The sequence below is a fragment of the Microcaecilia unicolor genome, unplaced genomic scaffold (genome assembly GCF_901765095.1).
Source record: "Microcaecilia unicolor unplaced genomic scaffold, aMicUni1.1, whole genome shotgun sequence".
Classification (NCBI taxonomy): domain Eukaryota; kingdom Metazoa; phylum Chordata; class Amphibia; order Gymnophiona; family Siphonopidae; genus Microcaecilia; species Microcaecilia unicolor.
The window spans coordinates 27,541-50,802 of NW_021963117.1; the positions used below are offsets into that span (position 1 = coordinate 27,541).

Here is a 23,262-nt window from a genome sequence, read left to right on the forward strand (position 1 = left end):
CCTCCTATCCCATGACTTTTTAATGTTTTCAGGAGTCTCTCATGAGGAACTTTGTCAAAAGCTTTCTGAAAATCTAGATACACTACAGTAACTACTGATACATCGTTATTTAGTACTTTGAAAATTTCACTCTTTGTTCAACAGGTAACCAACGCAGTTACTGACAGCAATACTCTAGACCTGTAGTGTTCAATTTTATGTACGAATTGGAGAACTGTTTGCTTTTATTGTAACCTGCCTCAAATCTATATGAATAGGAGGCTATAAATGCCATTTAAATTAAAGGTGAAGAAACACATAGTGATGAATTTGTGGGCAGAAATTCAAAGGAGCTGAAAGGTTGATATGCACAGGCCAGGACAGAAACATGGAGTGTTAAGTGCCTACGGACCTGAAGTTGGTAAAACAGCATGACCAGCTGGTAGCCAAAGCTATAGGAATGCTGGGCCAAAGAGAGAGAGAGGGAGACAGAGAGAGGGGCATAACTCACAGAAGCGATGATAATGTTTCTTTACAAGTCATAGCTGGGGCGTCACTTGGTATGCTATGACCAGTTTTGGTGGCCATATCTCAGTAATGATACAAGGTTGGAGGTGGTCAAAAAGAAAGTGACAAACACAGTGTGGGATTTGCACCAAAAGACACGAGATAAGACTTGGAACTACATACGTACATCCTTAAAGGTGAAAAGAGACAAGGGAGAAGGGTAGTTAGTGGGGTTCCGCAGGGGTCTGTGCTGGGACTGCTGCTTTTTAACGTATTTATAAATGACCTAGAGATGGGAGTAACTAGTGAGGTAATTAAATTTGCCGACGACACGAAGTCATTCGTGAGGATTATGAAAAAGTTACAAGAGGACCTTACGAGACTGGGCGTCTAAATGGCAGATGACGTTTAATGTGAGCAAGTGCAAAGTGATGCATGTGGGAAAGAGAAACCCGAATTATAGTTACGTCATGCAAGGTTCCATGTTCGGAGTCACCGACCAAGAAAGGGATCTAGGTGTCGTTGATGATAAGTTGAAACCTTCTGCTCAGTGTGCTGCTGCGGCTAAGAAAGCAAATAGAATGTTAGGTATTATTAGGAAAGGAATGGAAAACAAAAATGAAGACGTTATAATGCCTTTGTATCATGGTGTGACCGCACCTCGAATATTGTGTTCAATTCTGGTCACCGCATCTCAAAAAAAAAGATCTAGTGGTATTAGGAAAGGTACAGAGAAGAGCGACGAAAATGATAAAGGGGATGGGACGACTTCCCTATGAGGAAAGGCTAATGCAGCTAGGGCTCTTCACCTTGGAGAAAAGGCGGCTGAGGGGAGATATGATAGAGGTCTATAAAATAATGAGTGGAGTGGAAAATGTAGACATGAATCGCTTGTTTACTCTTTCAAAAAATACTAGGACTAGGGGGCTTGCGATGAAGCTACAAAGTAGTAAATTCAGTACGAATCGGAGAAAATGTTTCTTCACTCAACGTGTAATTTAAACTCTGGAATTCGCTGCCAGAGAATGTGCATAAGTACATAAGTAATATTGCCATACTGGGACAGACTAAAGGTCCATGAAGCCCAGCATCCTGTTTCCAATAGTGGCCACAATCCAGGTCACAAATACCTGGCAAGATCCCAAAAAAGTACAAAACATTCTATACTGCTTATCCCAGAAATAGAGATTTCCCCCAAGTCTATCTATTTAATAATGGTCTATGGACTTTTTCTTTAGGAAGCTGTCCAAACCTTTATAAAACTCTGCTAAGCTAACCGCCTTTACCACATTCTCTTGCAATGAATTCCAGAGTTTAATTACATGTTGAGTGTAGAAAAAATTTCTCTGATTCGTTTTTGTGGTAAAGCGGTTAGCTTAGTGGAGTTTAAAAAAGGTTTGGACGGCTTCCTAAAGGAAAAGTCCATAGACCGTTATTGAATGGACTTGGGGGAAATCTCTATTTCTGGGATAAGCAGTATAGAATGTTTTGTACCTTTTTGGCCACTATTGGAAACAGGATGCAGGGCTTGATGGACCTTTGGTCTTTCCCAGTATGGCAATACTTATGATACACACAAGAAAAAGGCTTGAAAGGTATCACTACACAAAAAGCAAACATTTTCCAAGGGGTACACTCTGGAGCAATGACAGGAAATAATTGTTTAAGGAAAAGATTAATGGATGCTCCCCTCCCTCCCTTCCAAAAGGAGGTGGTAGAGAGAAAAATAGTGCTAGTATGGGAGAGAGAGGGAGAGAGAGAGAGAGAACCCTTAAAAAAAGGAGGATGAAAACCACCTCATTAGGCAGACTAGATGGGCCAATTCAGCCTTTCTCTGCTGTCTATCTGACTTGCTCTCACTCCCTGTGGAGGAGTTTGTAGACTTGGTCCCTCAAAAAAGCTGATGAAACCTGCCAGGAAGCTTATTTCTACAATTATTTTTTTCCTCAGCCACTAGATGTCACTGTTGTATGATATATGAGACTCCACCTCCCTCAGGAAACAATCCCAGCCATGGCTGACCCAAGGAATGGAAGAGCTGAGTTGGGAATTGAACCAGGCTAATAAATTTCTTCCTGATTACCTCTTGGCTTCAGATGTTCCTGTTAATTGAAGTCTCCTTGCATTTCTGTACAGAGACAGGTTATATTGCTGTCCCTGAGCATCTGAAGTATAATGTACGTCTTAAGACTCCCACTGTGTATTTGCAGCTTATACTATCAAATTCATGAGCCACACCTGAATAGGTATGAAGCCTACACCCTACTTTCCCAGTTGGTCCCTCTCCCCCCCCCCCCCCCCCCCAAAGACTCAGGTAAATCTAATTAAACTAGAAATTATTCCCTGATCCTCAAGCAAAGATGACTCACCTCAGTTGCTCCCGGCTTTTCCCCCACAAGTCGCTGGTTTCCTCAGAAGTCATGTGCATATCCAGGTTACATATATTGGGTTTCTGGGGGTACAGCTTGAGGCATTGTTTCACCCAGTGATGCTGGCAGCCAGGCAAAAAGGGGTTGGAAATAAAAACAAATCCTGACAGGAAAGAGGACATTCCAGTGAGACGGACTGATCAGTTGTTATCAAATGACAAACGACACAACAGCAGCAGTGATTCAGGGAAGAGTAGACAAGAGTTAATCCAAACAAGAGATTTTATTGGAAAACAGGACCCGGCCAAGTTTTGGACAAACCTTCGTCAGGGGGTCACACAGGTTTCCAAACCAAATTAATAAGGCTTAAAGCAGGTGCTTCGACTCCTGCATGAACAATTCTTCAGTACAAATGCCAGACCAGCGTCAGCTGGGTCTTTTTTTTTTTGGCATTTGTACTGAACAATTGCTCATGCAGGAATCAAAGCACCTGCTTTAAGCCTTATTAATTCGGTTTGGAAACCTGTGTGACCCCCTGATGAAGGTTTGGCCAGGTCGGGTCCTGTTTTCCAATAACACCTTGTTTGGATGAACTCTTGTCCACTCTTCTTTCCCTGGATCGCTGCTGCTGTTGCGTCGTTTCCTTCTATTCCGTACTGAGCTGTCTCTTTGTTTTTGCACCAAATGACAAACCAACTGAATTTCAGCTTCAGCACTAAAACTTAGTATTTGGTCTTGTTTCAGTTTTGGTAAAAATGCCAGAGCATTTTCAGCTAAACCCCAAACTGTGCTGTGCAGCCCCCACTCTCCCCCTCTTCCACCCTGGAACAAAATGGACACTCTCACCCATCGTCTTTAATAAGAGGACTTGAAGGGACATATCAAAATCTGCTCTGCTTTCCACACCACTTTTAGATTACTACAGACACACAAGCAACGTTCTTCACAAAAGAGATCCGATTCTCTAAGGCAATGGTTCCTAAACTTAGCCCTGGAGACACCCCAGCCAGTCAGGTTTTCAGGATATCCACAATGAATATCCATGAGAGAGACCTGCATGCAAATCTGTCTCATGAATATTCATTGTGGATATCCTGAAAACCTGACTGGCTGGGGTGTCTCCAGGACCAGGTTTGGCAACCACTGATTTAAGGGTTTTGGGTGGAGCCTAAAACCACATGTGAATCTTATGATAGCACCAGACAAACTGAATTGCTTGGCAGGACTGGCGACATTGTTGTAACACGGGGATGACATCCATGGTCTTTTTACTTTAAGTATTTACTTGCCGCATTCTCTGCTCCTTGTCGGGTAACATATTACATTTGATTCATGATAGTGTCACATGGGGTGCTATTTCCAAGTAGCATTTTCTGTTGCAAGATTTTAAGATGAACACATTAAATATACTGAGGTTTAATTGGGTTGGAGAGGCTTGTCCCCAGTTAATCACCGCTGGGCTGGCTGGCTGCCAATAATCAGCGGTCCTTAACCGGGCAGTGCAGCTGAATATCAGTTCTAATCGGATAGGTTAGGGGCAGTCTGGAAGGTGCAGTTTGGGTGAGGACACTACTTAGCCAATTTGTAGCAATATTCAGTCCATTAATCGGCTAAGTAAGTGCACAAAATTAAGACAAAAAAACACCACCCTAATTTTATCTGCCATGGTCTGAATATCAGCCCAGGCCCAGTTAATTTCTGGGGTTAATTCAGCCCGTAGCTGTGAGTGGCTTACAAGTCACAGGCTGAATATCGGGGCCCACTGTCTCCATTTTGAGAAATTTTTTTTTGTGAATATGAATAAGAAAATCAAATAAGAACATAAGCATTTGCCATACTGGGACAGACCGAAGGTCAATGAAGCCCAATATCCTGTTTCCAACAGTGGCTAATCCAGGTCACAAGTACCTGACAAGATCCCAGAACAGTAAAACAAATATTATGCTGCTTATGCTAGAAATAAGCAGTGGATTTCCCCAAGTCCATCTCAATAATGGCTTATGGACTTTTCTTTCAGGAAATTAGCCAAACTATTTTTTTAAACCCTGCTGAACTAACCGCCTTTACCACATTCTCTGGCAACAAGTTCCTCCAGTATTTTTGGAATGAGTAAACAAGTGATTCACATCTATCCGTTTCACTCCACTCAGTATTTTATAGACCTCTATATCATATCGCCCCTCAGCCGCCTTTTCTCCAAGCTGAACAGTTTTATCCACTTCTTTGCATAGTACGTTTCTCTTTAACATCTGATGCTTTTTGTCTTGCAGGAAGCATGCATGCTAGAATGATCTACCTGGGTAGCCCTCCAGGCCATAGGCTTTCCATTTGCTGATGGGCTGCAAACCAGCCCTTTGGGTATCCTGGTCACTAACAGAAGACTGGTTCAGCTTGGCAGGGTGCACCTGTTATGAGAGAGAGACAGAATAAAATTTTAGCACACATTCAGCTGTTCATCCTCACACTTCCTTACACAGAAAATTTCTGTAAAGTTTTGAGCTTCAGACAGTTCCTTGGGGAGTTCGGTGGCCCTGTCCTCTGCTCTCATAACTACAGAACTGCAGACACCCCACAGAGGACCAATCAGGTCAAGAAGCTTGAAGTGCTTAAGCTGGGCTACATGTACATCTCCGAATTTTCAAACTGCCTCTCTCTCAGCCATAATGGCAGCATCACAGTGTATCTTGCCAGAAGACTGGGCCACAAGGAGGCACTTTTATAAGCTACGAGAATGGTATGGGATTTGCATTCCAAGACGTATGAGGAGAGACTTGCTGACCTGAACATGTATACCCTGGAGGAAAGGAGGAACAGGGCTGATATGATACAGACGTTCAAATATTTGAAAGGTATTAATCCGCAAACAAATCTTTTCCGGAGATGGGAAGGCGGTAGAATGAGAGGACATGAAATGAGATTGAAGGGGGGCAGACTCAAGAAAAATGTCAGGAAGTATTTTTTCACAGAGAGAGTAGTGGATGCTTGGAATGCCCTCCCGCGGGAGGTGGTGGAGAAGAAAACGGTAACGGAATTCAAACATGCGTGGGATAAACATAAAGGAATCCTGTGCAGAAGGAATGGATCCTCAGAAGCTTAGCCGAAATTGGGTGGTGGAGCCGGTGGGGGGAAGAGGGTTTGGTGGTGGGGAGGAGGGGATAGTGCTGGCCAGACTTATACGTTCTGTGCCCTGAAAAAGACAGGTACAAATCAAGGTAAGGTATACACATGAGTTTATCTTGTTGGGCAGACTGGATGGACCGTGCGGGTCTTTTTCTGCCGTCATCTACTATTTGTATCCCACATTTTCCCACCTATTTGCAGGCTTAATGTGGCTTACATTGTTCCGTCATGGCAATCACCATTCCAGAGTGTGAGATGAAAATGGTATTACATAGATAACATGAATGACAAAATAAAATCAAACAGGTATAAAGAACTCATATTCGGAATAATAAAGTGGTAATGCGTTACAGTTGATATGAAGGATTGTTGCAGTATGCCTTGTTGAAGAGGCAGGTTTTCAGTGATTTCCGAAAGTTGGTTAGGTCGTGCTGGTTTTTCACGTCAATTTGGATCTTTAGCACACTTTTCCAAATGATGCGCAAACTAACTTACAGCAATATTACAATTCTGGCCCAGAAAGGCCCTTCTCCAACAGAGCTTACAGCCTACGTAGACACCTGCAGCAATGCATTTCTTTCATTCAACTTAATATCCATGCCCTATCCAAACTGTCCAAGGTGGGTTACAACTAAACCTATACAATATAATCACAGGTACTAGAGAGGCTGCAGTTCAGGTACCTCAGTGGGGCCACTAGGAATCACCATGAGTCATCTTGGGCCTGGGTTACTTGAGTTCGTCTGCATACTCCACCACTATCTCTCTGGGCCGCCACCAGCTGGCCAGGAAGCGCAGGGGGCCCTGTAGCACCACCTCAGATTAATAGATGTTCCCTAACTTTATTTCCTGAGGCTCCACTACATCTTCTCTTCTCAATGTGATCACTCCCAATAAGATTACCCACTGCAAATCACTAGCAACATAAAAACATACATACTGGATCAGACCAAAAGCCCAGTAACGGCCAATCCGGGATACAAGTACCTGGCAGGAGCCCAAGAAGGCCACCTGGTTAATAATATTTCATGAACTCCTCTTCCAGGCACTAATTCTTTGAAACCCTCTGCTCAGTGTGCTGTGGCGGCAAAGAAAGCAAATAGAATGTTAGGTATTGTTAGGAACGGAATGGAAAACAAAAATGAGGATGTTATAATGACTTTGTATCGCTCCATGGTGCGACCGCACCTCGAACATTGTGTTCAATTCTGGTCATCGCATCTCAAAAAAGATATAGTGGAATTAGAAAACATACAGAGAATGGCGACGAAAATGATAAAGGGGACGGGGCGACTTTCCTATGAGGAAAGGCTGAAATGGCTAGGGCTCGTCAGCTTGGAGAAAAGACGGCAGAGGGGAGATATGACAGAGGTATACAAAATAATGAGTGCAGTGGAACGGGTACACGTGAATCACTTGTTTACTCTTTCCAAAAATACTAGGACTAGGCAGCATGCGATGAAGCTACAAAGTAGTAAGTTTAAAACGAATCAGAGAAAATATTTCTTCACTCAACATGTAATTAAACTCTGGAATTCTTTGCCAGAGAACGTAGTAAAAGCTGTTAGCTTAGAGGGGTTTAAAAAAGGTTTGGATATCTTCCTTAAAGAAAAGTCCATAAGCCATTATTAAAATGGACTTAGGAAAATCCACTGCTTATTTCTAGGATAATTACTGCCAAACAACGCAGCTAACTCTGCTCAATATCACAACTACCAACAAAAAGAAGAGTAAGCAGAGTGCTAAGGGAGAATCAGGCCTCCCTCCCACCCAGCACCCACCATCAGGCCTCCCTCCCACCCAGCACCCAACAGCAGGCCTCCATAGGCGGGACCAGAGCTTGACAGGAAAGGCCGAAGGCGCGCCGAGCGAAGAACAAGTGCTTCGCTGCCGACGCACGCCGCCTTAACCCATGACTCCGAGGACAGTATGCTTTTTAAATTTTAGGAGGAGGGGGGTTCCTGGTGCTGGGAGGGAGGACGGGCGGGTGGCCTGATGCTTGTTGGGTTGGAGGGAGGCCAAAGGGATGGAGAGTGAGCGGACCAGCGATGGCGACAGTGCGCGTGCCAAGGGAGAGGGCTCTGCATGCCCTCTCTGGCACACGTGCCATAGGTTCGCCATCATTGGCTTATCCAGTCTGCCAATCCATGCCATCTACTTTCCCAATCACTTCCTTACAGATCCTATGTACTTGTACCAAGCTCTCTTGAATTCAGATATTGTTTTCATCTCCACCACTTCCATCGGGAAGCCATTCCACAAATTCACCACCCTTTCCATGAAGAATTATTTCCTCAGGTTACTTCTGGGTCTGTCTCTTTCATCTTCATCCTCTGCCCCCTTGTTCCAGAGCTTCCTTTCAATCGAAATAAACTTGCCTCCTTCCAAAGTATACATATTGAAATCTTTAAGTTTGCCCCCCATATACTTTATTTATTATTTATTGATTTTATAAATACATCCCCCCAAAAAATGAGATACACAGAAATTGGTAATTAATTAACATGAAATGATATGTATCAAATTAATTGACTACAATAAGAAAAAGAAGTAAACATTCGTCCACAATAAAAGGTAAATAGGATCCAAAAATAGGAAAAAGATAAAGGGAAAAACGAAAAATAAAAACAAAATATAACCAAGATTATTGCGACCCTTAAGGCTCTCCCCAGACTATCACTACAGTGTGCAAATGGGACTTATACAGTGATATTTATCTCTTCTTTAGCCACAAGAAATTCCTCTAGTTGCTTAGGAAGTATTTTTTCACAGAGAGAGTGGTGGATGCTTGGAATGCACTCCCACTGGAGGTGGAAAGGAAAACGATAACGGAATTCAAACATGCGTGGGATAAACATAAAGGAATCCTGTTCAGAAGGAATGGATCCTCAGAAGCTTAGCCGAAATTGGGTGGCGGAGCCGGTGGGGGGAAGAGGGGTTGGTGGTTGGGAGGCAAAGATAGTGGTGGGCAGACTTATAAGGTCTGTGCCAGATCCGGTGGTGGGAGGCGGGACTGGTGGTTGGGAGGATGGGATAGTGCTGGGCTAGGGTTACCATTCGTCCGGATTTCCCCGGACATGTCCTCTTTTTGAGGGCATGTCCGGGGCGTCCGGCGGGTTTTGCCTGCACGCACGTTTGTCCGGATTTATGGACAAATGTGCAGGCGAGCAGCGCTGTGCGTCTCCCCTCCCCTTCCATCTATCACTGTGTGAGAATACAAACCGGAAGAAGCAGACACGCAAACACTTCTCAACTTGCTTTTCAGGTTGCTAGCGACTGTGACTCACCAACACAGCTTTGCTTCTCCAACTTCCTCCACTCCCCCCCTGCTCTGACGTTCGTTCACGTTCCTCTAACTTTTAACTTCCTGTTTCTGGCTTGTGGGGGACGATCGGACGGTGCTGGAGTAGGAAATTAGTAGGGCTGCTGCTGGCTGGCGATCTCAGACATGAGCTTGCTTGCTTAAAGGTAGGATTGGGTCGTAGCAGGGCAGTTCTGGGAAGGTGGAGGAGACATGCTGCACTGGGGAATTCCGGGGAGAGAGAGAAACAGAGATGACAGTTCAGTGGGGAGGTGAGGGGACGGTATTTGTATTTCTGACGTGCCTCGAGTCACTCCTAAGCCTGTGTTTGTGGCTGCAAAGAAAGTCAAAGTGAAGCCCGAAGCCGGCTGTTGTTGAACGTTGGCTGCCAAATAAATAGCAGATTAGAAGCCCGAAGCCGTACTGAACTGAAGACCAGCTGCAGCCAGCTCAGTTGTTTAACTCCTCCTGGGACTGGGGGGAGGCAGCGTTTGTCATTAGCCTGTCTGCTCAGTGCAGCCTGCTGCTGATCAGCAGATAAGTTAAGAAGAATCATATATGACTCCTAAATTCACAAACTCTAAGTAAACTGCTAAATCTTTTTGCAATCTGGATTCCTGTGATTCATCAATGATTAAAGAGATGAGTTATTTTTCATTCTAGGTGGAGATAAAGTGAAAAACACTGTGCAGGGAAACTTTGGGATTGACTTTCCAGTTTCTGAGTTTGTTTCAGGTCCTATTGTTTCTGAATCAGAAACTCACAAGCAGTACATGACAAACTTGCAGCAGACAGGCTGCATGTGTGCAGACAAAAAAAAAAACTAAGGCTCATGAAATTTATTTTCACAGAGAAAGAGGACTACATCGTCTGGGCTGTAGAGCTCTGATGAAGAAAAGCAGCATACAGAGCCTATAGCACTTCTATACTGTGAAATAGAACTAATTTCATGAGAAAATTAATTAAGCTTACTGTTTGCTCTGATAACATTCCCACCAACACCATGTTCCACGGGAACAAAACTAAAACTACTTGCTTGAAGTTTAATAACCATATAGCAAATAGAAACGAAATGGGAGCCAATTATTTATTTTAAAAAACTCTAGCAGAGAAGTTGAAACAGGAAAAAATGTCTCAGAAATCAGCCATTACATTTTGTTTAAGCTTGAGCTCTATAAGGCTGTCTAACACACTTCCAGCAATAATAATTCCCTGTAGTCAGTGTTTTCAGTTAAGTAGCAGGTGTGTCATTCAGCTTTGTGGAAAGGACGAGGTTTTAAATTTAGTTCACTCCTTTGGAACTTGTGAGTGACTTACAATCAGATACAGGGAGGTATTTTCCTGTCCTTCCAGGGCTTACAATTTAAGGGGCCAAATCAATAAGGTGTGCTCAGGCTTTACACAGGGTTAGCACAACTTGGGTACATAATGCGGAAAGGGGTTTCACGCACAAACTAACCCTGCAGAAAGCCTTGGTAACACAGCTAATTTACTATTCAGCACAGATACAGAAAAGTGTGCTGAAGAGTGAAGTGATAGCAGGCACAGAGGACCCACAACTTGGCTTTGATGATCTGAGGTGAAGTGCACAAGGGGGCTGAGTGATACATTTCTGGTGGTCAATGTATGGCCCACTGGTTGAATGTAGGGGAATATGTGACAAGGGGTAGTAGTAAGGGGGAGGGGAGGTGATGGGGGGGCAGGGGAGGGGAATATGTGACAGGGGGCAGGGTGAGAGCGAGAAAGGGTGGGGAGAGGATCCGAAAAGGATATGTGTGGGCGGGGCAGGGGGGCGTGGTGTGGATGGGACAGGGGGTGGGGCAGGGGGCGTGGTGTGGGCGAGGCAGGGGCGGGGCATGTGTCCTCTTTTTCAGAGGACAAAATATGGTAACCCTATGCTGGGCAGACTTATACGGTCTGTACCAGAACTGGTGGTGGGAAGCGGGGCTGGTGGTTGGGAGGTGGGGATAGTGCTGGGCAGACTTATACGGTCTGTGCCAGATCCGGTGGTGGGAGGCAGGGCAGGTGGTTGGGGGGCGGGGATAGTGCTGGGCAGACTTATACGGTCTGTGCCCTGGAAAAGACAGGTACAAATCAAGGTAAGGTATACACATGAGTTCATCTTGTTGGGCAGACTGGATGGATCGTGCAGGTCCTTTTCTGCCGTCATCTACTATGTTAGGATCAAAAAACTGAAACTGTTTACCTTGAAATAATACAAAACATAAACGTGGAAACTTAAGTACAAAATTGGCGCCCAAGGCCAAAATCCTTGGTCGAAAGGCCTAAAAGGCCTTATGCCTTTTCTGTGTTTCTTTGGAAAGATTTGGAAATATTCTAAGTTTAGATCCCAAGAACTGTGTATCCAAGTGTCTAAATAGTGCTGGGCAGACTTATACGGTCTGTGCCGGGGCTGGTGGTTGGGAGGCGGGGATAGTGCTGGGCAGACTTATACAGTCTGTGCCAGAGCCGGTGGTGGGAGGTGGGACTGGTGGTTGGGAGGCGGGGATAGTGCTGAACAGACAAACCGTATGTCTGTCCAGCACTATCCCCGTCTCCCAACCACCAGTCCCACCTCCCACCACCGGCTCTGGCACAGACTGTTGGTCTGTGGTTGGGAGGCGGAGATAGTGCTGGACAGACATACGGTTTGTCTGTCCAGCACTATCCCCGCCTCCCAACCACCAGTCCCACCTCCCACCAACGGCTCTGGCACAGACTGTATAAGTCTGGGAGGCGGGGATAGTGCTGGGCAGACTTATACGGTCTGTGCCAGAGCCGGTGATGGGAGGCGGGGATAGTGCTGGGCAGACTTATACGGTCTGTGCCGGGGTTGGGAGGCGGGGATAGTGCTGGACAGACATACGGTTTGTGCCGGGGCTGGTGGTTGGGAGGCAGGGAGAATGCTGGGCAGACTTATACGGTCTGTGGCAGAGCCTCCCAACCACTACATAAAGCTTTAACTGTTATAACTAATGACATTAAATGCAAACCATTTAGCAAATCCCGTCAACCCTCCCTCCCCAACTATCTGTGTAGTAAATACTTAGGAGCTCGCATGGAAGTTCTTTCTTTTTGAGTGTGTAAGTTCTCAGGTTACCTGGGAGCAATTTCCAACAGGATTGAGGTCACTTACCTTAGCTATGCTGCCGTTTACTTCCAGACGGTTAAAATCCAGCACCCCCGAGAGCTCGGCCAGAGGCTGCTTCCGCCTATACAGCTTAAAAAGACGACGAAAAGCATCTTCCACCGGACTCAGCACGGGCGCCGCCATCTTCCTACTCCGCTCCGAACGCCCGGCGCATGCGCCGCCACCCCCGAGCTCCGCCTCCCGCTGCTGACGTTCTTTCTGTTCGTGTCCTTCCGCTTGGAAAGCGCTTGCGCAGCTCAGGCTCCTCCTCCTTTCACCTCTGCGCCTGCCCAGTGGCAGTCGCGCGCGGTGTAACCTTGCCCTTTGAAGGAAAGCCGGTGCTGGATGGGGTCGATGGCGGCGCAGGCCCGGAGGTTGTTCGAGTTGTTTGTGGCGCGGGTGCCGTGGACTTTGTCAGCAAGTGAGTCACTGTGGGGGGAGGGGAGGGGGGAATAGACGTCCTGGTGCGGCCTTGGCCCACTCGGGTCTCGGGTGACAATGCAGAGTCGTGCAGGACTTGGTCCTCTCCAGAGGAGTGTTACAGGGAGCAGAACCTTTCCTGAAATTCCAGTGTTCAAAATGTTTAGTAATAAATTAGGATCTACAACATCAAACGTAGTCGATAGATCAAATTGCAGGATAAGGGTCCTTTCTGCCATGGATGTCTCTAAAATTTTTAGCACGCGCTAAAAAGGTTTGTTGGGCAGACTGGATGGACCGTGCAGGTCTTTTTCTGCCGTCATCTACTATGTTACTATGTTAAAAGCAATTCCGGCACTAGAGGCGCCATACTAGCACCAGCGTTTGCTGTCGCCCCATGATTAGAGCCCTCGAGCGCGTGAAACAACGCGCTCGAGGGCTCTTTGCGCAAGTAGCATGCTGATGCATGCTAAACAGGGCTCAGTGCATTCATCACCAATGATCAGCGGCCAGCGCGCCAAAATTTGGGTCGCTGGCTGCGGCAAACCCTACGCCAGCTCCGAGCTGGCGTTAGGGTTTGCAGATCATTGGGAAGGAATGGTAAGCCCTGTCCAGCATGCAGTTGCATGCTGGCAGGCCCCCGTTCCCCCCCCCCCCCAAAAGCAAACCTCTGGTCCCCCCCGACGATCCCACCCCCCAGGTTCAGGGAGGGCTGGAGATCGGGTGGGTCTCCAACCTCCCCCCAAACCCCCAGAAAATGGTTCCTGGCAGTCTAGTGGCCGCCGGCCAAACCCCCTCCCATCCAGCGAGCAACGGGTGGGGGGGGGGATGGAGGTCCGGCCCCCCCCCCAGCGTTGTCCGACCAATCCCTGGTGGTCCAGCGTAAAGGACAACCCCCTCTCGGCCCCCCTACCTTAGTTGGAGGAGGGACGCAGCCTGCCTCCCTTCTCTTCCTTGTGTTGATGCCGCCGCAAAATGGCGGCGCCCAGCCCCGCCCAGTGCATCCTCCTCCTCCTCGTTGTTAGTGCAGACAACAGCCTCATTGCTACAGCTGCATTGCACTAACCTCGGCTTCTTCGTGGAAAGGGTGTTCTAAGGGCTGGGAGAGACAGCCACATTGCTTTCTTGTTTAAAAAAACAAACAAAAACAAAGTGCAAACAAGGAAAGCAGCTTTGTTTCCGACAAAGCTGATCTTGTGCAGCCTTTCCTGCGGTAGGACCGGGAGATTAGCAGCTGTCTTTTCTTCCCTTCACGGGGGTTTCCTGTATGATTAAATAAAATAAAGCCAGGCTCGCATTATGGCGGAAAAGCTCCAGCGCTGAACTGTGTGTCAGAGAAGAGGTCTCACGGTGGCTGCAGTAGCCTGTCTCATTGGAGCGGCCTGCTTCTGTTCCGATGCAGTTTCAGAGTTTTCTTTGCTGGCCATGGCTGCCCAGGGGGGAGTTCCTGCAGGGGCATTCCCTCCTGAATTTGTGTTGCAGATGTATCGGGTCTTTCTTTTACGCAAATTGACTCCCTCTTCAGCACTTCCTTCTGATGAGTCAGGGAGGCTTAGTTCTTCCCTGGAATCTGGAGGAAGATAATGCTTTGGACACAGATCCTGATATGCCCTTCCTTGAGGAAGATGTTTTCATACGGAAACTCTTTGCTCAGTCATAGTAGCCGTTTGGTCAGGGAAGTTTTGACAGCACTAGACTTTAATGGAGGCCTATCTATACATTGCCATTCATCCGCACCACCAGCATTTCCTTCGGTTTGCAATTTTGGGCTAGCATTATCAGTTTTGAGCTCTGCCTTTTAGCCTTGCTGTGGCTCCTTGTACTTTCAAGAAGGTCATGGTTGTGGTGGCAGTGGCTCTCAGGAAAGAGAGCATTCTAGTATATCCTTACCTGGATGATTGGTTGATCAGGACAAAGTCGTATCAAGAGAGTGTGGACTTGGGTGGTCCAGTTCCTACAGCCCCTTGATTGGGTAGTGAACCCTTTCAAGAGTCGCTTGGTTACCAGCTCAGACTCCCACCTATCTTGGAATCTCCTTTGATATGCTACAAGGACGAGTGTTTCTTCCATAGAACAGGCTTTTTCTAATTTCAGGATCAGGTATGTGCACTCCTGCTGAAAGCTGTGCAGTGTATGAGGGACTATCTTACGTACATAAGTATTGCCATACTGAGAAAGACCAAAGGTCCATCAAGCCCAGCATCCCGTTTCCAACAGTGGCCAATCCAGTTCACAATATACCTGGCAAGATCCCAAAAAAGTACAAAACATTTTATACTGCTTATCCCAGAAATAGTGGATTTTTCCCAAGTCCATTCAATAACGGTCTATGGACTTTTCCTTTAGGAAGCCGCCCAAACCTTTTTTAAACTCTGCTAAGCTAACCGCTTTTACCACATTCTCTGGCAACTAGAGTTTAATTACACGTGCTGGGATCCATGGCGGCGACAATAGAAGTAGTTCCTTGGGCCAGAACACACATGAGACCTCTGCAGAAGTCCCCTTTGCCCCCTTGGTCTCCACAGGTGGATTCTCTGACTGTCAACTTGCTACTCTGAGCTCTGGAACGCGGGAGCCTCCGTTGGTGGCTCTGGACAGCCAGTCTGACAAGGTGGTTCCTCTGGATCTGCCTCAGTGGATAATAGTGACAACCAATGCCAGTCTCGGGGGCTGGGGAGCTCACTGTCAAGGGCACCTTGTGCAAGGCCTTTGGAACCGGGAAGAAGTGCACTCCTCGATCAGTCTATTGGAAGCCAGAGCAATTTGGTTGGCATTAGAAGCATTTCATCATCTTCTCGAAAGCAAACCATGTGCACCCTCTTTGACAGTGTGACGGCAATAGCAAGGAGGGACCAGGAGTCATCCGTTGGAACAGAAATCTGCTTTTCTCATGAGTTGGGCAAAACACCATCTTTAGGGGCTGTCGGCGTCTCATGTGGCGGGACCGACAGATGTTCAAGTAGACTTTCTCTGTTGCCACACTCTGGACCCCGGGGAATGGGTACTCGGTGCATCAGCATTTCAAGAGCCGTTCGCAGTTGCTGGGGAATTCTAGTCGTAGATCTTATGGTGACAAATCTCATTGCCAAAGTGCTGTGGTTTTTCAGTCAAAGGATCACAAGGCGGAGGGCATAGATGCTCTCCAGCCTTGGCCATCAGGACGTTTTTCCTCTGTGGCCCCTTCTAGGATGCCTCATTTAGAGGATCAAGGCACACAAGGGTCTGGTAATCTTGGTAGCTCTGGATTGGCCCTGCAGGCCTTGGTATACTGATCTCATCCATCCTTTTAAACAGCCTAAAGAGTGTGCATGGATGCTGCACTTAATCAGAGAAAGTAGACGACTTAACGGCAAGCACTGGTCTGGCTTTAGCCCAAGTCCCTGATGAAAGTTCTGGTGAAACCCGCGGAGTTGGGCATTTCCAGAGGAAGCCAAGTTTTGTAAAACACAGTGGTGGACAAGAGTGAAGCAGCATGTTAAGTAATATAGCTTATCTAGTAGAGAACGTTAAGAGATAAGTTCATGTTATGAATTAATTTTGAGCACTGGGTTAGAGGCTATAGCACATAAAATAAGAGTGACCTGATGAAAGAAATGCTAGACCACTAGGCATTGAAAACATACTGCCTTTAATAGTGGTTTTTTGACTGAGGGCACTCTGAAATCGAACCAATAACAAAGTATATAAAAAAGAAACAAGAAAAATATTGACACAACTAATTGTGATTAGCCTCACTTATATTTTGGCATTTCTAGTCTTGGTTTTAGTAGTTTATGTTACCATTGGCTCTTGAAAGGGCATGGTTGACAAAGAGAAGTTACTTGGCGAATGTAATTGTTGCGATTCTTTGTTCACAGCGTTGTTCCTCTTCTCTGAATTATATTGAAACTTGGTTTGTGTTTGAGTCTTGGTGTGCCGATTGGACCGTTTCTCTGTTTTGAGCTTAAGTGGCTCAGATCTTAGATTTTGTTTTGCAGCATGGTTTTGACAAAGGCTTGACGCTTGCTTCTCTTAAAGTGCAGATTGCAGCTCTGTCTTGTTTTCTTGGCCGCATCAAAGGGAAGTCCTTAGCTAGTCACCAAGATGTTGTTCGTTTTCTGCGGGGAGTGAGTCTGATCCGTCCTCCTCGATCCGTGTTTCCTTCTTGGGATCTCAATTTTGGTTCTTTTGGTCCTTACTAGGCCTCCTTTTGAGCCTTTGTCGGCTTGTTCCCTTAAAGATTTGATGCGCAAGACGGTATTTTTGGTAGCCATGGCCGCTGAAATGCAAGCATTTTCCTGCAGGTCTTCTTTCCTAGAGTTATTGAAAGAGCGGGTCATCTTATGTCCCGTCCTTCCTTTCTTCGGTCTTGTTGCAATTTTATTTATTTAGATTTTGCTCACATGTAACATAGTAAGTGATGGCAGAAAAAGACCTGTATGGTCCAACCAGTCTGCTCAACAAGATAAACTCATATGTGCTACTTTATATGTATACCTGACCTTGATTTGTATCTGCCATTTTCAGGGCACAGACTGTAGAAGTCTGGCCAGCACTAGCCCCGCCTCCTAACCACTGGTGCTGCCACCCAATTTCTGCTAAGGTTCTGAGGATCCATTTCTTCTGAACAGGATTCCTTTATGTTTATACCATGCTTTGTTGAAATCTGTTACTGTTATCTCCACCACCTCCCGCGGGAGGGCATTCCAAGTATCCAAGTTTTTCAGTAGTAGCTCAAGATGAGTTACACTCGGGTACATTCAGGTACACTGGGTATTTCTCTGTCCCTGGAGGGCTCACAATCTAAGTTTGTACCTGAGGCAACGGAGGGTTAAGTGACTTGCCCAAGATCACAAGGAGCATCAGTGGGATTTAAAACAGGCACCTCTGGATGTCAAGACCGGTGCTCTAACCACTAGGCGACTTCATTTAAACCAGTGCTAGGTTCTTTATCCGGTTCAGAACAACAGCGACATTTATATAAACTGGATGGATGTCAGGCGAGTTATCAAACAGTTTTTGCAGGTTATGGAGGAATTTAGATGATCGGATCATCTTTTTTTTTCTGCTTCTTGGAGGCGCCCACAGAGGTCTGGTGGCGTCTAAACCTACCATTTCTAGGTAGCTTGAGGAGACAATTGCTTCTGCTTATCTTCTTTCGGGTAAATCTGTTCCAGAAGGAGTGAACACACTTCTACTCAGGGGACAGGCAGCATCGTGGGCTGAGTGCTTCTTAGTGCCTCCTTCGGAGATCTGTAAGGTGGCGACGTGGTCTTTTTTTTTTTTTTTTTTTGCATTTTTTCTAAACGTTACAGGATTGATGTCCAGTGTTGTCAGGAGGTGGTGTTCGGTGTGACTGTGCTTATGGTGGGGTTATTAGAGTCCCTCCCTTGAATGGACTGCTCTGTTACTTTCCATGAGCAGGGATCTGTACTGAGACTGGTGCTATTTAACATATTTATAAACGAAATGGAAATCGGAACGACAAGTGAGGTGATCAAATTTGCAGATGATACAAAACTATTCAAGGTTGTTAAAACAGCGCTGACAGTGCCAACTTTGAAGAGATCATGCAGGGCGGTTATAGATGCTGGTTAGTTGCAAATCTGGCAGTATTATGTCCAGCACAAGCATAATGCTTGTTCAAAATTTCAAGTCCGTATCTTTGCATGGAAGTTGTTGTGGTCTGAATATTGGTCCAAATATATTCCGATGAGTCGCGACCAATTTTGATGCACACTTTGAGTCAACTTGTTGGCTGGATTTTGCATCCATAATGTTAAAATGTATTTCATCGAAATTAGTATCAAAAACTGTACAGGATTTGAATTTTTTAGCCATTCTTATAAATGTGTTTGGATTTTATTAGACCCCAAAAATGGCATTTTGGTAAATGTCGCGCGCTCATGGACTGACAACCTTTCAGAAAAGGGGGTCTAGATCTGCAACTATTGCAGTTAGAGACCTCAAATTTTGGGAAACTTCATTTAACACCTGACTCGCGCAACAGATAAAATTTGAACAAAATTGGAGAACGTGATGGTGGAAACTTTTTTTTAATTTTAGATCTCTTGGCATGCAATGACTCTGTAGTGGAATTAGAAAAGGTTCAAAGAACAACCAAAATAATAAAAGGGATGGAACTCCTCTTATGAGGCAAGGCTAAAGAGGTTAAGGCTCTTCAGCTTGGAAAAGAGACGGATGATTGGAGATATGATTGAGGTCTACAAAATCCTGAGTGGTGTAGAACAAGTAGAAGTAAATTGATTTTTTTTTTTTTTTTTACTCGTTCCAAAAGTACAAAGACTAGGGGACATTCGAGGAAGTTACACAGAAATACTAAATAGGAGAAATATTTTTTCAATCAATGAACAGTTAAGCTCTGGAACTCTTTGCTGGAGGATGTGGTAACAGCGGTAGCGTATCTGGGTCTAAAAAATGTTTGAATAAATTCTTGGAGGAAAAGTCCATAGTCTGCTATTGAGACAGACATGGGAAGCAACTGCTTGCCCTGGGATTTGTAGTATGGAGTGTTGCCATGATTTGCGTTTCTGCCAGGTACTTGTGACCTGGCTTGGCCACTGTTTGGAAAACAGGATACTGGGTTAGATGGATCATTGGTCTGACCCAGTATGGCTACTCTTATGTTCTTATCAGTCATTTTCTGGGCTGGTTTGGAGGGACGCTAAGGAAGGAGAAATTAGTTCTTACCTGATAATTTGCTTTCCATTAGTCCCTCCAGAACGGCCCAGACCCCTCCCGCTGATGTGGTATCCTGTTGTATTAATTTTTGGTTCGTCGTTTCAGATTCTTTGTTTCCTGTAGAGCTGCTTCGGGCATTTGTGATTTATCTACTGTTTAAAAAAACATAACAAAAACAACTCTCCAGAGACACGTTATTCAAGGTTGACTATTAGCCATGAGTGTCTCTATGCATCATTTGAGTGGCTGTTTAGGTTCACCCGGTTTCACAGACTTTACTCTTTCTGGGTTTTCTATCTTGCTTTGTAAAGATAATATTGAATCTATCTCTAGCTAGCCAGGGCTCTTATTGGCTCTCACAAGAGTCGGAGTTCTCGGTCTCCACCAGCTGGAAGGCGTACACAACCCATCAGTCATTTTCTGGGCTGGTCCGGAGGAACTAAAGGACAGCAAATTAGCAGGTAAGAACTAATTTAAACCAGTCTAAATGAAATGTTGCAAGCACTGTAACCTTTGAGCATCTCCGTCTTAATCTCTTAATTGCTTTTGTTTGTTTGTCCTGTTTGGCTTGACTAGACCTGTAAGCTGTAGGGCAGGGGTGTCCAAGTTTTTCAACAGTGGGCTGCATGATCATAAATCCATGTGTGCAGGCTACATGGGATGTTTTAACCTGTGACAGCAGGATTTATACTCGTCACAATCTGTGACTCTCTTCTGAAAATTGTGGCTTCATATCCACCAAATAGCTCTGCAACGCTTTAAATCGTGTGTGATAGCTGGTTAAGTATAACATTCTTTGCTAAGAATCTCAAGTGGGCTGCATTTTGCCTACCCCTGTTAGGGAGTATGGATTCTCCACTGCGCTGCATCCATCTAATGTGTGCTATACAAATCATTGTTTTCTATACATAAGACAGTTGTGTTGATTGTTGTTGTCTGGGTCTTGCCATGTCTGAGTAAGTAGAACCTTCGTTGTTTTCGATACATAAGACAGTTGTGTTGATTGTTGTTGTCTGGGTCTTGCCATGTCTGAGTAAGTAGAACCTTCGTTGTTTTCGATACATAAGACAGTTGTGTTGATTGTTGTTGTCTGGGTCTTGCCATGTCTGAGTAAGTAGAACCTTCGTTGTTTTCGATACATAAGACAGTTGTGTTGATTGTTGTTGTCTGGGTCTTGCCGTGTCTGAGTAAGTAGAACCTTCGTTGTTTTCGATACATAAGACAGTTGTGTTGATTGTTGTTGTCTGGGTCTTGCCGTGTCTGAGTAAGTAGAACCTTCGTTGTTTTCGATACATAAGACAGTTGTGTTGATTGTTGTTGTCTGGGTCTTGCCGTGTCTGAGTAAGTAGAACCTTCGTTGTTTTCGATACATAAGACAGTTGTGTTGATTGTTGTTGTCTGGGTCTTGCCGTGTCTGAGTAAGTAGAACCTTCGTTGTTTTCGATACATAAGACAGTTGTGTTGATTGTTGTTGTCTGGGTCTTGCCGTGTCTGAGTAAGTAGAACCTTCGTTGTTTTCGATACATAAGACAGTTGTGTTGATTGTTGTTGTCTGGGTCTTGCCGTGTCTGAGTAAGTAGAACCTTCGTTGTTTTCGATACATAAGACAGTTGTGTTGATTGTTGTTGTCTGGGTCTTGCCATGTCTGAGTAAGTAGAACCTTCGTTGTTTTCGATACATAAGACAGTTGTGTTGATTGTTGTTGTCTGGGTCTTGCCATGTCTGAGTAAGTAGAACCTTCGTTGTTTTCGATACATAAGACAGTTGTGTTGATTGTTGTTGTCTGGGTCTTGCCATGTCTGAGTAAGTAGAACCTTCGTTGTTTTCGATACATAAGACAGTTGTGTTGATTGTTGTTGTCTGGGTCTTGCCATGTCTGAGTAAGTAGAACCTACGTTTCAGCCATCGTGCTGTGGCACTTCAGGGTATGCTGTGAGGTCTGCCACGGCACGATGGCTGAAACGTGGGTTCTACTTACTCGGCAAGATCCAGATAACAACAATGATGCCAACCGTGGAAGCTTAAGAGGACAGTTGTGTTGTTTGTTTTTTATTTGTCTGTAGAAGTGAGGGGAGGGGGGTGGGAGTTAAGGGTAAGAGATTTTTTATATACTGCCTTTCTGTGGTACAATCAAAACATTCAAGTACTTTCTCTGTCCCTAGTGGGGTTACAATCTGTGGAATCTTAGTGGAGATTGGGTGGCGATGCTGGTAGTACAGATCGCCTCTTGAGAGATATTGAGGCTCATTTTCAATTACAACGTTATATAGGTTACTGTATTATGTTGTGAAGTCTGTGCTTTGAAAATGAGCACCATAGTCTCACTAAAAGGCTGGGGGGTGGGGCTTGGCAGCCTTTTGCACTTCAGATTTTATCTTTTACCGTCCACTGTTTTTCTAGTATTACTGATCGACTTATTCTTTCTTCCCCCCACAGAGGAAATGAGAGAATACTTTTCTCAGTTTGGGACTGTTAAGAAATGTGTCCTGCCGTTTGTGAGTATTCATACTCAGTACATACTGATAAGTTTAGCTGCCTTCTTATGAACTAATTATGTTTGAAGAATTAGGTTCATCTGGGGACATAAGAGCACAGCTTTTTATGTTGTAATGTGCTTGAATTCTCTTTGAGGTTAAGGGTTTTACTATTTTGTTTTCCTCTTTGTACCTCTGCATGTTAGGTGAACTTAGGATTGAAAAGACCTTTCTGGTGGTGGCAGGTATCTTACCTCTGCCCTGGATGTCTAAGCCAGTTGTCTAGCTCTGGTATTGCCACTGTAACTGAAGAGATGCTACTCACAACAGATGCAAAACTGAGTTCCATGGGGGCAGGTGGATGGAAATTTCAGTCTGATAGTCATAAGAGGGCTGAAAGGAAGATTTACAAAAGGAACATGTCTGCAAAGGTGCAATTCTGGAACCTGAAATAGACACACCAGTAACTTAGCCTTCCTTTAACATTATAGCTTAGACAATTGAACCCTATTTCCATTACTTAATGGATATAGGAGGTGGCCATAATTCACTCCTAAGTCCAAGGCGCTACACGCATCAACCCTTTTCTCACATGAGCACGCGGTTTTGGAATACACTGCCACGCAACTTAAGAACGATCCACGAGCAAGCTTCCTTCCGCAGATTATTGAAGACCCATCTTTTGAAAAATTTACGGAAAGAGCCAAAACACATAAAGTCCACACTTACTGTTCATTAATGCATCATACATCCACTTCTGAACTCTCATCCCCCGTAATCTCACATCACTCATACCTTTACTCACAGAAATATGTATACCATATGTTTTTATGCCTTAATATTGCCCTCTAAGCTCCCATTGTCTCCTTCCAATGTTTCAATGTTTGTGTTCCATTGTTACATTGCTTAACGACCACTTCGATTGTCTCGCATAACTCTGCACAATGTAATCCATAACCAATTTGTAACAAATTGTATTTCCATCATTCATTTCATATTATAAGCCACGCTGAGCCCGCAAAAAGGTGGGAAAATGTGGGATACAAATGCAATAAATAAATAAGTCTGCAGTGTTTTATGGGCTACTTGTATCAGAGTACTGCTGGCATGGAACAGTTACCTAAGAAGAGCTTTCAGAAAAACAAGGTGAAATTAGGCTGTACCTGCTAATTTTCTTTCCTTTAGGCCCTCCAGATGCAGATGTGTGGGTTAGCCGCATTGAGCCTGCCATGAGTGGGAAAGCGCGGGATACAAATGTAACAAAAAATAAAATAAAAATAA

The 23,262-nt window shown here is 45.1% G+C and overlaps 2 protein-coding genes across 2 annotated transcripts in view; one reads left to right on the forward strand and one right to left on the reverse strand.

Moving 5' to 3' along the window:
• The window catches only part of LOC115458955 (nucleic acid dioxygenase ALKBH1-like), a 32,074-nt gene extending 19,510 nt beyond the window's left edge, over positions 1–12,564 (reverse strand). Inside the window, exons 1-3 of the mRNA XM_030188812.1 lie at positions 12,413–12,564; positions 5,152–5,260; positions 2,856–3,018 (exon numbers count right to left, since the gene is read on the reverse strand). Coding sequence (XP_030044672.1) covers positions 2,856–3,018; positions 5,152–5,260; positions 12,413–12,550 — 410 coding nt within the window. The 5' untranslated portion in view covers positions 12,551–12,564. The remainder of the gene's footprint in view (positions 1–2,855; positions 3,019–5,151; positions 5,261–12,412) is intronic.
• Positions 12,565–12,683: 119 nt separating this feature from the next.
• The window catches only part of LOC115458956 (SRA stem-loop-interacting RNA-binding protein, mitochondrial-like), a 33,926-nt gene continuing 23,347 nt past the window's right edge, over positions 12,684–23,262 (forward strand). The window contains exons 1-2 of the mRNA XM_030188813.1: positions 12,684–12,827; positions 21,944–22,002. Coding sequence (XP_030044673.1) covers positions 12,752–12,827; positions 21,944–22,002 — 135 coding nt within the window. The 5' untranslated portion in view covers positions 12,684–12,751. The remainder of the gene's footprint in view (positions 12,828–21,943; positions 22,003–23,262) is intronic.